Raw genomic sequence first — 16,261 nt, forward strand, 5'->3', positions numbered from 1 at the left:
ATAGTTCTGCACAGCGTCACTGTCCACATTATAATCTTATGCATTATTGGTAATTGGACTGGTAAGTGATATGCTGCACTGTCCCTTGTCTAAGAGTTACTGCAATAAATAATAAGTAGTAAACAGAGGCCTCTGTCATCAATTTTTCCACAACTGAATGTGACAGCAATGGTTCTACCTTAAATGAGATACTGTAGATCCTGTTACACACTGCCTTCTGTAACGGAAGAGTTTCATTACTGGATCAGTTTATTTCCTATTTATAAGTTCTATCTTTGATGTGTGAAGTTAAAAATACAAAGTTGTTCTTTATTTTTGTGTTTTGTGACCATTTATCATCATACATTCTCCAATTTATTTTTCTTATAAGGAGTTGTTGCCATTAGATGTACTAGCTCTTGAAACCTGTTATTTTCAATTATTTTACCATTAATTAGTGTAATGAAAATTTTCTGCATCTTGATGGTGACTGTTCTTAATTTTTTTTCTGCCAGGCAGACTGTGTATTATCAAGTGATCACAACCTGCCAGCTCAAGAAAAATCAATGTAATGCAGGAAACTACTGAATTGACATTACTGATACACCTTTTATGAGGTAAATTACTTTAAAGTGAGATATTTCTGTCATTATCAGAGTAGTTTACTTTTTATTGCATGTAGACAACAGTAACAAAAATATAAAAAAAAACTGAATAAAATTTCATAGTACATACATGAATGATAATGATTACACTGAAGAAATGAATTAAAATTTGCGCCACGAATAGGACTTTAACAAGGGTCTCCTACTTGCTAGGCAGATGTGCTAGTCATAAGCAGGAAACATGGTTTCAAGTCCCAGCTGTGGCACAAATTTTAATTCATTTCTTCAGCTTCTACCATTATCAAAGATGAAGTTGAGACTCGTATGCCTTAAGGAAAATTTAATTCCTTATATTAATTTCTTACAAGCTTGACTTAAAGAACATATCATTACCCAGTTCACTTATTATCTATTATATTAGAGTGAAAAAATGAAGTATTTTACCTTAAAAATTGGAGGTATGTTATTACTGACATTGTCTACAAATTCATCAAGAGTGCAAAAATCAATCTGAAGTTTCTGTAAAAGAAAAAACATTTTTTAAATAAAAAATAAGTATTCAAAAATAGGGGGGGGGGGGGCGAGAATTTGTGCATAGTGGCCACAAGTTACATACATAATGTACTTAGGGTTTGAAGATGACAGGAACAAAATAGGAGTTTCTGATGTATTTCTTTGTGATGAAATGTTCCTGCATTAACAAATTGCAACTCACACTATGGAAAAATGGAAGGAGGGTGGAGGGAGGGGTAATGGCACTCCTAACATTCTGAGTGACATGTCCTTTCTTACAGGAGGAATGAGGGACAGGTTAGCTAAAAGGCATCCAAGTTGTGAAAGGGACACGGGTGGATAAATTACACACATACAAAAGAAAATATGCAATAACAGGACTGCCTGGTGGGCAGCTTACACTAATTGTGTGTGCCCATGAGCAAGCTGATGGGATAATTGAGATTGTCACTGAGGGTAACAGGATGAAGAGATACACTGGAGCATTGTGAAGCCTAGTGCAGGGTTGGCTCAGGTGACTGAAAGCATAGGGGAGTTATGTAAGAATTTTACGAAAGAGGATCAGGTAGTGATAGTGGGCGGAGCAGGGAACAGTCTCGATAGGGACGGGGAATATGATGTCAGTGGTGACTTTGTTAAGATAGCTACTCAAACTGGTGGTACTAATGTGCATTTCGTGCAACTGTTTCAGCGTCATGATCGGCCTCACCTTAATGCGGCTGTTAGGCGCTTTAATGTGCGGCTGAGGAGGGTACTGATGGCGGAGGGCATGGATCATATCTCAGTGGTGCCAGCTGGGTCTATCAGTAGATGGGGTTTCACTAGGTATGGCCTGCACCTCAATAGGTATGGGAAGGGGAGGCTGGCCAAGCTTATAGGTGACAGTGTAGTGGGTGGTGGTGGTGGTGGTGGTAGTGGTATCAGTCATGGAAAAATTCCTATAGTAGTTGGTGTTAGAGCTGCACCTTTTTTAGACTAAAGTCAGCTGATAGGTGTACCTGCTTAAAGGAAGTGCCTTTAAAGGCTCACCTCCAAAGGATGTAATGTTTCCAAGTAGAGAAGGAATTAGCATATTTCATCAAAATATAAGAGGTATTAGAGATAAAGTTAGTGAACTGCTAATAGATGTTAACTCTGATATTATTGGTATATCAGAGCACCACTTAAATAATTTGATAATTCAGAGGCTTCCTTTACCAGGCTACAGATTAGCCGGCTGTTTCTCAAGGAGTTCTTTGCGGGGTGGGGGAGTGGTTCTGTACGTAAAAAACAGTATTTCATTTGAGTCCATAGACATATCACGACACTGCACTGAACAGATATTTGAAAGTTGTGCAGCATTAGTTGAATTTAGTGAAACTAAACTTCTAATTGCTGTTGTTTATAGGTCCCCTAACTCCGACTTCAGAGCATTTTTGCTTAAGCTAGAGAGGGTTCTTGATTCACTTTGTAGGAAGTAGTTCTATGTGGTGACTTCAATATTAATTTTGTACATGATTGTGCAAGAAAAAGGCTGTTGGTAGATCTCCGAAATTCATATGATCCGATGCAAACTGTGTTTTTTCCAACTAGGGTGCAGGGGAACAGTAGCACAGTCATAAACAATATTTTTATTCATTCTTCATTACTAGATGGGCATTCTGTTAGTAAAAGGGTGAATGGCCTTTCAGACCATGATGCACAAATTTTAACACTAAAAGGTTTTTGTACTCTAACCAATGTCTTATTTAATTACAAACTACGTAGGAAAGTTAATCCAATGGCAATAGAGAGTTTTTCAAAACTTGTCAAGGAACAAGAGTGGCAAGATGTTTATAGTGCCGATAATATAGATGATAAATACAATGCTTTCCATAACACATTTCTCATGCTCTTTGAGAGTTGCTTTCCATTAGAACATTCTAAACGAGGTACTAGCAGTAATGGACAGCCCAGTTGGCTGACTAGTGGGACAAGGATATCATGTAGAACAAAGCAGGAATTATATCAAAATGTTAGAAATAGTCACAATCAAGCTACAGTAGCCCATTACAAACAGTATTGTAAGGTGCTTAAAAATGTTATTAGCAAGGCAAAAAGTATGTGGTACGCAAATAGAATAGCTACTTCACAGGATAAAATTAAAGCCATATGGTCAGTTGTGAAGGAAGTGTCTGGTCAGTAGCACAAGGTTGACGATATAAAGTCAGTTTGCAGTAATAATATTTCTGTTACTGATAAATCAGATATATGTACAGTATTTAACAACCATTTTCTGAGCATTGCTGGTGAATTAAATAAAAATTTAGTATCTACAGGAAATCATATAAATTTCTTAGCAAATGCCTTTCCGAGATTGACGTCTGAAATACTCCTCTGTGATACAGACAAGAGGGAGATTGAGACAATAATCAAATCACTGAAGACTATGGACTCTCATGGTTATGATGGAGTGTCTAGTAGAATATTAAAGTACTGTGCTGCACATGTTAGCCCCGTATTTAGCCATATTTGTATTTTTTCCTTTAGGAATGGTCAGTTTCCTGAGCAATTAAAGTACTCACAAGGGTATGGTCAGACTTGTCATGTCGAAACCTGTGTTGCTTTTTTTACCACTGTGAGTTAACATTGCAAGAAGTCTGTATGCAGAATTTTAGCTGCTGACATGACCTGGAAGTACGTAAACAATTTTATGAAGTAAGACATTATTGTCGCATGGTTTCCGCGCTTATAACTGCCTCTTGTACAACCCTGACCTCTCTCGCTACGTTATACCAACGCCATCTAGGGACAAGGTGGTGTTAGCTAATTGCAGCTCTCTTGCCACAGCAGTGAGAGAGCTGATTCCCCCAGTGAAAGTGATCGTATGATAATTAAACATTCGTTGACAAATATGGCTGATATGCTATCTACAACATTTTTTCCAAATAGCTATGAAATAGACACAAATAAATATACGGTTTAGAACACGTCCAAATTTTATTTCTTGTAATTACCTCAAAAATGCGAAATATTGATACAATGTTCAAAACATAGGTTTTTTGGGCACCAAGAACATTCAAGCAAAGACGACATATGACAGCCCTGCGAATCACAGACGTTGTTTGATGTCCGTAGACGAAACTGGGCTGGTGTTAGGAATGAATCAGGCCTAGTATCAGAATATTTCGAGGAGTGCCACGCATATTTAATCAAATTCTGAAAGCGTGGGGAGGAAAATTGATAATGTACTACTGATTGCAGCTTGAGAATATTGTCACTGTGATAGACAGAAAATTGCAGTGATCTGCACACAATAATTTTCTCTGTTAGTTTTCTGTAAAATGCCTTCCATTGACGGAAAAATTCTCTGTCTAAAGGTTGAATTACGTTCGTCGTTCCGGGTGGAATCTGAAGTATCTCTACTTCTTTGTCAGGGTGGGCTCGAAATACAGCTTTTAATGAATCAGACCTTTTATGACCTGACCACGAATCTAGAAGGAGAAGAGATTTGTTCCCGCAGATCAGAAGAAAAGCACGACACATGGAAATTGTAACGTTTTCATTTCCCATTTTTCCAGACTTCGATGCGTCTACCACAAGTGTTTGCATAGAACATTGTTCTTTTGACACGTGGTCCAAAACGTCCAGTTTGTTCTTGAAGACACACATATAGTTTAGGAAGCAATGGACCATCCAGACTAATAATGGGCATTATAGTGTATGAATGGGTGAGTGCAATCGTGGACTGCGCAATCGTCTCAATATGTTTTTCCCCTTTGAATGACAGTGTTCTTTTCGCACACATTTCTTTTTTAAAACCTCACAGATCGGCATTGTCCACGTACGATTCACTAAAAATAGCGATCTTACTTTTTGCATTCGTAAGAAAAGCTTCTATCATTTCGATTTGTGTCACTTCATTTTCCGACCTATTTCTCTATACAAATTTTGTTATTTTTCTTGCCATAATTTTATGTGATCTTTTGAAGTGACTAATCCAACTTTGAGAAGCTGTAAATTCTTTAGCTCCTATCGCGTTGGCAATCTCTAACGCCCAATCACGCAAAGTTGTATCGCTGACACTAAATGGCTGTTGTCTGGCATCAGTAAATAGCTCAAAAAGTCACGCATTTATCTCCGTCGCAATTTCCAGTCGACTCTTACGTTGACCAGCGACTTCCTTTTTCCATCTATACAATTCAAGTTCGGAACGGACAAAGCGATACTTATTTTGAACAGTACTGACACGTAGGGGTTTCTTACCACTTTCGTTCAACTAATACGTCACCGTTTTTTCTTTGTCTGATAAGGTAATTGTAGTTGCTGGTGTTACTTTCAGAGATAATTGATGATGGTACGTGGCACTATCACTCGAAGATTCTTCATGAGTGCAACTTTCGTCGGTGGCTTCGCCGTCTGTAGATTCACAGTCTGCAATATCGAGTGTTTCAGTTGTTTCTAGCCACATGTCTGAGCCATTTACGTGCTCGTCTAGAAGTTTAACAACCATGTCGCACAACACATAGTCTTCACGCGTGTTTTCTGTTGATTGCTTCATTTGGCGTCTGTGGTATATCTCCATGGAAAGCAGCAAAACATTTACAGGGTTCGCCATCACCTGTGAGGGGAGATTGAATGTTCACCGTAAAGTGGCTTGCGGAGTATAGATGAACATGTACAGAAAATCTTTCACATCTCTAACCAGTTTCAGGACGGTATGTTTCGAAATACGTACCAGAAATTAAAAGGACGTGCATGCCACAGAAACGAATATTCGTTTCCCCTTTCCATCAAAACCATGCAGCGATATTCCTCTTTAGTGAACGCCGCGATAAGACGGCCGCACTTGCCGACCATGCACACAATGCTCGCGACTCGCCATTTCCAGGGGTGGCCAGCCGTCACTGCAAGCGCCAATCAGGAAACTCAGCCATGTTCGTGATTTTTTTTAGGTGACTTCCAGTTTGTGTCAGCAGCTACAATTTTGCATACGGACCTTTTGCACAGTTAAATAACAGTGCTAAAAAAAGCAATACATGTTTCGGCATGACAAGTCTGAGCATTCCCTTGTCAGTAGTAAAGCCGCTTTATAAAAAGGGAGAAAGGGATAATGTAGATAATTTTAGACCTATTTCTATGCCATCAGTGTTTGCAAAAAGTTATCGAAAAGGATGTGTATGTAAGGTTAATTGACCATTTTATATAACACGATTTGCTATAAAATTTACAGTTCGGCTTTAGAAGTCATTTAACAACTGAAAATGCTATATTCTCTTTTCTCTGCGAGTACTGGATGGGTTAAACAAAAAGTTTCGAACACTTGGCGTATTTTTTGATTTAACAAAGGCATTTGACTGTGTTGATCACATAATATTGCTCCAGAAGTTGGACCATTACGGAATAAGGGGAGTAGCTCACAATTGGTTCACCTCTTACTTTAGCAACAGGCGGCAAAAGGTGATTATTCACAATGTTGATAACGACTGTGATATGGGATCTGAGTGGAGTACTGTCAAGTGGGGGGTGCCCCAGGGATCAGTGTTGGGGCTGCTCCTGTTCCTTATTTATATAAATGATATGCCCTCTAGTATTATGGGTAACTCTGAAATATTTCTGTTTGCTGATGACATTAGCTTGGTAGTAAAGGATGTTGTGTGCAACATTGACTCGGTTTCAAGTAGAGCAGTACATGACCTCAGTTCATGGCTTGTAGAAAATAAACTAATGTTAAATCACAGTAAGACTCAGTTTTTACAGTTCCTAACACACAATTCAACAAAACCTGACGTTTTAATCTCAGAACGGGCATATTATTAGTGAAACTGAACAGTTCAAATTCCTAGGTGTTCAGATAAATAGTAAGCTGTCCTAGAAAGCCCACGTTCAGGATCTTGTTCAAAGACTTAATACTGCCATTTTCACAATTCGAACGGTATCGAAAGTGAGTGATATTTCGACACATAAATTAGTCTACTTTGCTTATTTTCATTCACTTATGCCGTATGGTGTTATGTTTTGGGGTAAGTCTTCCCATTCTAGAAGGATATTTTTGGCTCAGAAATGGGCGGTTCTGGCAATAAGTGGTGAGAGTTCATGAACCTCTTGTCGACCTCTTTTCACAAGTCTGGGTATTTTGACATTGGCCTCTCAATATGTATATTCCTTATTGTTGTTTCTTATTACCAATATTAGTTTATTTCCAACAATAAGCAGCTTTCACTTGGTTAATACTCTGTAGAAATCAAACCTCCATTTGGATCGGACTTCCTTAACTCTTGTGCAAAAAGGTGTGCAGTATACTGCTGCATCCATTTTCAATAAGTTGCCACTCAAATTCAAAAATCTTAGCAGTAATCCACGCGCTTTCAAATCGAAACTGAAGAGTTTCCTCATGGGTCACTCCTCCTATTCTGTCGATGAGTTCCTTGAAAAATTAAGATGATTCTCATTGTATTGCTGATAGTGTTTGCTTAAACTTATGGACTGATTTTCTTTCAGGTTCATGAACATTTATTTTTATCTGTTATTACTTTTTAAGTTGTAAGTTCATGTACTGACACGTTCCATGACCTTGGAGATTTGCTCCTCAATTTGGTCCTACGGAACTTGACATTTAAATAAATAAATAAAATAATTAGTTCCATGTCCAGAGTTCACATAAACCAGTGACAAATCATAAGATGTAAATGGCTGTTGTGGTGTTGGAGGCACTCAGATCTCGAGTCACAATGCAGATCATGCTCAGCAGCTGGGTAGTGAACTTGCCCGTAGTGAACAGTTTGTGTGCATTTATACATTCTGTTTATTCATGGCAGTCATCCTTACAGTGACACCAGATAATAAATAATTGATTAGTTTCACATTTCCCCTACCTTTAAATAATGTTTTATATGTTCCCACTGGTAGGGCTGGAGAAGATGGTTGTCAGTGGATGCATGAGGCAGGTTTGAAAACAGGAGCAATTGCTTAAGGAGGAACACTGAGTTAGGGAAAGTTGTGTGTGAATGTTACAGGTTAACAAGGCTGTAACTATACCATATTTACTGACTTGGCATTTAGCAGCTTGCCTACTTATGCAGTTCTTGCTGTATGAATCATGAGTGCAACATTACAGTGTTTCTTGGCTGATTTCAATGACCTACAAGTACCTCCAACGCTTTCTATATGTAGAAGGGTGCTAGTCTAATCTATCTTCTAGATGTTTAAATACAATGAATACATTGTTTAAACTATATTATCAGTTAATTATGACAGACTTAGGTGAACTAGGCCTCTTAGTTATAAGGGTGTGATTACTACTCAACATACCACCCCAACTGCAGAGTGTTTGTAGTTTTTGTAGGATCCATATGCAAACTATAAACTGCAGAAGAAATAAGGGTACACCTAGCAGAGTCCCACTTGCCTGGCTAAATCCGATACAAGTGAAATATGGCTCATTACCCTGAGATCGCCCACTAACAGCTGTTTCACTGTGACAGTCACCCAACCCATTGGTATGTAGTACACCTGAAGACTGAGGTCTGTATAATCCTCAGGATGTGAGAATTTGAGCCCTATGACATACAACATTCCACCACCTTGTCATATGGTGGTTATTGAAGCATGCAGTTACAGAGAACTGGTGGTATCTACCAATATCAAGCCCAGAAACACCAGTTCGCCAAACATATTCCAAGACAATGAAGACTGAGCTCCCTGAAGTTATCACTGCACATGTGGCTTATCAACTGCTACAGAAATGGTGAGCATTACCCTCTAATAAACTGAAAAAAATGTGAAGTTGAACTTAAGAGTAATTCATTCAGTTACCACTGCGCATAGAGGCGTGCAAAACAAATGCTGATTTTTAAGAAAGAAGTGTGCTGTAATATTACTCAATGCAGTAAGACACTGTGTATTCGTATGTTTGTGGTAAATATAAATACAGTTACAAAGCACTGGGTAGCTCTAAATCTCTATCTTGATCTTGAAAAGAGGAGTTATAAGGTGCCTTAGCTGTCTCTTTACTATAACGACTTTCCTTGCATGAACTTCAACTTAGTACTGATTTTCTACATTTAACATTACACAGTGGTATATGTAAACAATTTACCATTATGTGCTTTTAATTACAATCAATTACATAATTTCTCTCACTTTGTTGGTATTAGGGAGAATATCTTTACCTTCTACTGTATTAGTGGAGTATGTGAATCTGCTGCTGAAAACTACACACACATTTTCATTACCCACAGGTAACCTTATATTAAATTCGCTGCAGTCTGTTACTTCATGAACTATAAAGAAAATATATAAGGAAATAATTGTCTCTATAGATGAAAAAAAATCAGCTGCTGTGTTGCAAATGTGACCCAATCGAATATTTTCATCACAAACAGGATGATATTCATTTCAGGCCACTCAAAGGCAACTAGCAGCACCTTTGCAGAACCAAAGATTTTCCTCATTAGCAGTTTTCTTGTAAAAATGCCACACAGTCAAATATCACACACTTTAAAGACTGACTGACAATGACAACACAGACCACATTTGCATATCAACATATTAAAGTCAATAACAAGATCATACATTCGAGTGGGTATGTTCACCTGCATGTTCATGGCCTTTCCTCACACTTAAATACACCTATAATATAGTCAGGATGTATGATATCAAATAAAATGAGAATCATCTGAAGAAACCGCTAAAACTTATTTCCTAGTACATGTGGCTGGCTGACCAATTTTTTAAAAAAAAGGGACAGTGTGAGCTATGGTGAGAATAAGTAAAGTTTGGGTAACAGAAATACATAAATCTTAAAAGTACTTCAATAAAAACCAGTCACAGTTCACAATATGTATTGAAATAGAAATGGACATGCAGTCAAAACTTTGAAACTGATTCAGATAAGCTTGTCAGAATTGATCACTGATTAAAAATAGATGAATCGCCCACTCCGAGATACATTAAAATAATCTACCCATTAATTTGGGCAGGAATCCTGATAACACACACAATCTTGAAACCTTTTCTACACTTGTCTCATTGTTATTTAAAACAGTTGACAAACAGTTATTAACAAACACTGCTACCCTTTTGTTAGAATACAAAATGCATCCTAGCAAGATGTGACACACTGACATTGCAATGCCACAAGCAGCACATACTGGTGTTTCCTCAAAGAGAAGTGTGTGTGTGTGTGTGTGTGTGTGTGTGTGTGTGTGTGTGTGTGTGTGTGTGTGTGTGTGTGTGTGTGTGTGTGTGTACGCACGCCATGCGCCCCAGAGGACAGTACCCTATTCTCATTCATTCATTCATTTTAAACCCAGTTTTTTCTATCTGTGACAGAAATGATGTTCGACATGGCAAAACTGTAGGCTTCATCAGTCTGAATTTGTTATTTTCAATCTCTAGTCTCTCATTCTCCCACTGAGTCGTAACTCCTAATCAGTGATGAGGTAAGAGCCCTCAAGGGATTTATCACAAACAGTTCTTGTGAACCAAATACAAGGTGGTATCCAGAAGTTGTCAAAATATATTACTTAAAATTATGTTTTACCCAGATCTTATTCTGCATACCAAAATAGTTCCTTAGTGAGTGAATACACTGATTCCAATGTTTCTATCATTTTCAAAAAGGGTCCTGGAATTGTTACTTTGTTAAGGTGTTAAGTACCCGGTGCATTTCAGTTTGAATGTCTCCTACTGTATATCTTAGCTCCTTCTACTTGATTTTCACCGTGGGTAGAGGAAGAAGTCACATAGAGCTAAGTCCTGTAAGTATGGCAGGTGTGGAATAATTATCTTATTTTTAACCAAGGATAAGATAGATTACTATCTACATGTTAAGGTGCAGGCAGGCACAATTAAAAGACGCTTCAGCCATTCATACGATTTTTCTATGGATATTTATCATCCATGTCCTCCAGTCAAGAAGAAGAAATAAAAAAATAAAACAGAGCAACAATGATTTAATGTTAGTGTTGACTTGTCAAGCTTTTTCTGGCCAAAATAAATAAGAAATCTTCCACTGAGACAATTGCTGCTTAGCTTCAGCCCAACTTTTGTCACCAATGTTAAGACTTCAAAGAAAATTCAAAAGCAGCCTTTAAGTTCCATGAAGACTTCCAAGTGATGCTACTTCTAATCATCTTGAAGCAGTTGTGGCACATACTTCAGTGCAGTACTTCTGGGGTTCAATTCTTCTAACAAAATACATTCAAATGTACTATGAACTGTTCTTAGATTGCCCATCAATGATCTTTCAGAATTAGATATCTCTGTTTCTGAATGTTTTCTCTTTGTGATGCCAGTCAAAGACCGACCAGAACAGTTGGTATCATCAGTCTGTAACACTCTTGTTGATACTACCTATGATGGTCTTATCTAACTTCCTTGTCTGTTTTTATAAGGTGTACGACTTTGCTTCCGCCGTTTGTCGATAGGTGGCGACAAGGGTAAGTAGCGGTCGAAAGAAACAGGTCACAGACGTCAGGCAGTTAGCTTGGACCTCAGTCAACATAACATCACTCAAACGTTAGTCAATTTGTATGCATCATAAAGTTGTTCTTGATTGAAAATGTCAGTTTACGAACCAAATTCTCATCATTTGCGGGAGGTGTTACTGTTTTATTTCAATATGAAGGAAACAGCGGTCGAGTCTCGCCGAATGCTCTCTAGTATGTATGGTAAGGACGCTATTAGTGCAAGAATGTTTCTTGAGTGGTTTCAACACTTCAAGAATGGTGATTTTAACATTGTAGACCAGCATAGTGGTGGAAGAGAGGTTTTTGAAGATGCAGAATTGGAGACATTGCTGAGTGAAGACTTGCATCAAACTCAAGAAGAATTGGCACGATTCGTGGGAGTGACACAGCAAGCCATTTCAAAACGTCTCAAGGCTATGGGCATAATTCGGAAAGAACGGACTTTAGTTCTGTGTGAGCTGGAACCAAGAGACATTGAACGGCATTTGTGTGTTTGTGAACAGTTGCTTCAGAGGCAAAAACGGAAGGGATTTCTGCATCATATTGTGACCGGGGACAAAAAATGGGTTCAATGGGGACAACACTAAACGCAAAAAATCATAGGGGTATCCCGGCCTTGCTTCCATGTCGATGGCCAAACCGAATATTCACAGCTCCAAGATCATGTCTGCATTTGGTGGGACCAGCTCAGTGTCATGTACTATGTGTTAAAACCAAGCGAAACAATCACAGGCACTCATTATCGAACGCAATTAATGCGTCTGAGCAGAGCATTTAAAGACAGATGGCTGCAATACAGCGAGAGGCATGATAAAGTGATTTTGCAGTACAACACCACTTGACCCCACATTGCAAAACAGGTTAAAATGCACTTCAAAACGTTAAAATGGGAAGTCCTACCCCACCCGCTGTATTCTCCAGACTTTACTCCCTCTGACTATCACCTGTTTAGATCAATGGTGCATGGCCTGGCTAACCCACCCTTCAGATCTCATGAAGAAGACAAGAATTGGATCGATTCATGGATCACTTCAAAAGATGAATAATTTTTGCGACGCGGGATTTGTCCACTGCCCAAAAGATGGTAGAAAGTAGTGGTCAGCGATGGAAAATACTTTGAATGATACATGTGTAACCAATTTGTTTCATTAAAGCCTCAAATGTTGGGGAAAAAACAGCAGAAGCAAAGTTGTACACCTTGTACTTTATGTGGCTTTTGTATAACCACGCTCCCTGATGTAACATCCATGTAAATGTTTTATTCATTGTTCATGACAATTTATATAACTTTAATTAATCTATGGATGTAATTTCAAAAATAATGTGCTGCAAGAGAATGTGAAAGTTAAAAGTTTAATTGTAATACTGGTTCACGAATAGGGAAAGGTTTGCAATCATGTAAAACTTTGAAGGAAGTCCCTCCGCAATGGAATTGGCGGGAATAGCTCCTTTGAGACAAGAGTCAGTCGGTGGCTAGCAGGCAAAGAGTGCACACCTTGTGAACTGAAAGAGGCAAGAAGAACTGCAAGATTACATAATACAGCCTTGGATGCGAAAGTAATCCGGCTTATTATTCATTGCATACCTTGATTAGCTCTGTATTATGAAAAACTGGCGCTAAGACAATAATTCTCTCTGTCTCTCTCTCTCTCTCTCTCTCTCTCTCTCTCTCTCTCTCTCTCTCTCTCTCTCTCATGTAGCAAAGGAGATTGATGCTGCCACCACCTTCAGTATTTTATCATTGCAGCCGAATATTGTATCATTGCATGGACCAGTTATGTGGTTTCATTTTCAATAATAATTTTGTGTTCTATAAACTTTGTGTCGAGCCACCGTATTTTATCCTTAGGTATTTACCTAGACAAGGCCCTATCCCAAGTGTTACAATAAATCCAAGCATCCTAATTTAAACTTTGTGGAGTTGTAAACTACATAATTATTTAGTGAGTATAAGTTTTGAAATACTGCACGTAATTTTCATAAACGGACAATTAAAGTTTCAGCATAGTACAATTACTAAGAGAAGATTTTTAAGTTTCTTGACACTAGGGCACTCTACTCATCTGATCTGAACTAGTAAACGCGTAACAGTTGGAACAATTCGTGCCGTATCTGCCACCGTTTCCAAGCTCTACTTGGCATGTTGGCTGATGTGAGTAACTAGGTTCGTTCGAATGAAGATATCGTGACCAATCACAACCATTTCCAAACTATCTCTACTGCACAAACACAGTTTTGGATTGTTGTGATCATCGTGACACCTTTGTCGAACATTATTTAGCATGTTCTGGTGTCAGGCCACGTGGAGTGCTAGGTGACTCCATCATTCACTTTGTGTTGCTCAAATGTTTTTAGTTTAAACACAGCGCTGGTTACATGTTCTATTCATGCTGAGCAAAACGTGTTTCGAGAATTTATTCTCGTTGTCAAGTGCAGTATTTATGTACAAATTTTTTGTGATGTTACACCAGGGTGTAAACGGGGACAAGGAAAAAAATACCCGGATTTCTCCCAGATATCCCGTTTAAAAAATATGCTTTTTCCCGGGCGAAAATACACTTTTCCGTGCTAAGTGACAGTACGTTTTCCGTAGATTTTCCCTCGGAACTGTAAAACTTATCAATCCTTTGAATGGTTAACGTTTTATACAATCGCATAGAACTTCCCGGGGAAAAAAAGAAAAGACGGGGCAGAGAAGTTTTGGAAAGACCTTAATTTTGCAGCAACATATACGCTGCATATTTTCGTATTACGAAAGTATAAATTCAAATTGCACCAAACACAGCGCGTTAGTTTCCGGAGCGTTGAAACCGAGGTTGATATGTCCTTTTGTAAGCGAGTCATATCTCAAGCCACGAGATCTCGCCAGCCGATGACAGCAGCTATTCAGAGCATAGGACACGTGTTTTAGTCAGCCAATAGCAACATCACTTGTTACATAGCGCAAACACACAAGAGGAAAAGTTAACGGTTTACATTAATGTACACAGTACCATATATCTACAAGAAAAGCTAAGCTTTCACATATAACATTGGTCTCTAAGATTAACACGCTACAACAGAAGCTAGGCTTTCACATGTAATATTGATCTTTTTTGCGTGTGTTATACTTTACGATACATCACACAAATGTGCCAGTAAATTTAAAATTATGACATGAATGTCTCGCGGCTCGAAATTTTTGTAAGTGGCTGGTCCTCGAACTGTTCAGCTTCGAACACTCTGTGATTTAGATATCCATCCCACTTTCTCACACGTAACATAATTCATCTTGGGTAAAAAGAAATTTACTTTGAAAGTAACTCTTTTCTAACCATCGTTCGCAGTACTATCCGGAGACTGTTAGAAATAGGTTCGGTTTACCAGTTGCCAGAGAGCGCCAGAAAACAGACATTATTGTGCGTGTGCAACTGCAGTGGTGTAGGAAGCCCGCATGTTCGTGTGTATAAAGCACTAAGAGAGCTTAGAAAAGAAACAGGGCATCAGAGGATACTCCAAAGAGCATCGGAATTTCGTAAACCATACTAAAATGCATAATTCAGCTTGAAGTGCAAATTGGCTTTTCCAGATTCACAATGAAGCAGGTCCCATCTGATATTGAGCTTTTCAGTGTGGTTTTGGGATGTAAATTTTCTTGGAGTACCAGTACTATACGATATCATTTTTGGTTCTTTATTATGGTTTAATGCCATACATGGCAAAAGATGATAATGTGCACTTGAAATTCAGCGAACAGTTGGAACTAGCCAATACTGTAGAATGAAACACTTCATTTCAAATAAAATGATCGCCTCAGCGGAAAGATTAATCAAGCCAAATTTCTTTAGCAAACTTGCAAAAATAACTTCATTGTTCTGCAAGGCGATTAATGCTTGACTGCTAGTAACTTGGAAATAAAATATCAGAAAACTGAAATTAATAATATATTTTTGCCCTCCGTAATTATGTGAATGTATTTTAATTCATTTGATAGCTCACGGCCACAGAAATCCGTTTTGTTTTCATTTGACGTGGGAGCTGTAAACGAAGCGAAGCAGCGAAATCACTTAACGTAAACACGGGTCACATGCAGGTTAACCACCTCCGCCGCAGCCGCCCCCCCCCCCCCCCCCCCCCCCACTACAACTCAGTGCAAGTGCGAATCTGGCAGCTAGGGCGCGCGAGAGAAATTTTTCTCGTTTGCATCTGGCTGCTTGCAGCTACTACCGATACAGCTAACAGCCAAACTTAAAGTAGCGCCGTAGCGGGAAGCGGGAGAAGGTACTGCTTATACGCGAGCCAAATGCGCATGCGCAACAGACCGCTGGCAATTGGTCAAACGAACCTAATGTGAACAGTTGTGACGTCATGCTCATAGCAAGCAGTTCATTGTTACGAAGAATTACAGTCTGCGCCCTACGGCCTTTGACATATTTTTGCTATTTGAAGACGCTTGCGCGTGCACGGGATTTCGTTGTAAATTGTACATTTCCTTTGCCACTAAAGTTTTATTTTTTTCCCTCTCGTTTATATTTTATTGCTGCACTATCATTCTCCAGTAGCAGGATACAATAACGTTCTTTGCTAGAAAATCAATTCTGTAGTCAAAATTACAAAAATTTAACCGAAAGCTAAAACAATGAAAAATTCCCGGGTTTTTCCCGGGTTTCTCCCAGATGAAAAAATTCCCGGGTCGTATACACCCTGCACACAAGCAAACAATGTGAGTGATAGTTGGCGTGTGTGTGGTTTGCC

General features: G+C 38.7%; 1 protein-coding gene across 1 annotated transcript in view; it reads right to left on the bottom strand.

The window, feature by feature from the left end:
- The window catches only part of LOC126162366 (spindle and kinetochore-associated protein 1-like), a 95,926-nt gene that overhangs the window by 36,647 nt on the left and 43,018 nt on the right, over nt 1-16,261 (bottom strand). The window contains exon 3 of the mRNA XM_049918820.1: nt 1,029-1,103. Within this exon, the coding sequence (XP_049774777.1) occupies nt 1,029-1,103 (75 nt within the window). The remainder of the gene's footprint in view (nt 1-1,028; nt 1,104-16,261) is intronic.

Source organism: Schistocerca cancellata, chromosome 2, assembly GCF_023864275.1.
Source record: "Schistocerca cancellata isolate TAMUIC-IGC-003103 chromosome 2, iqSchCanc2.1, whole genome shotgun sequence".
In the NCBI taxonomy this organism is placed as follows: domain Eukaryota; kingdom Metazoa; phylum Arthropoda; class Insecta; order Orthoptera; family Acrididae; genus Schistocerca; species Schistocerca cancellata.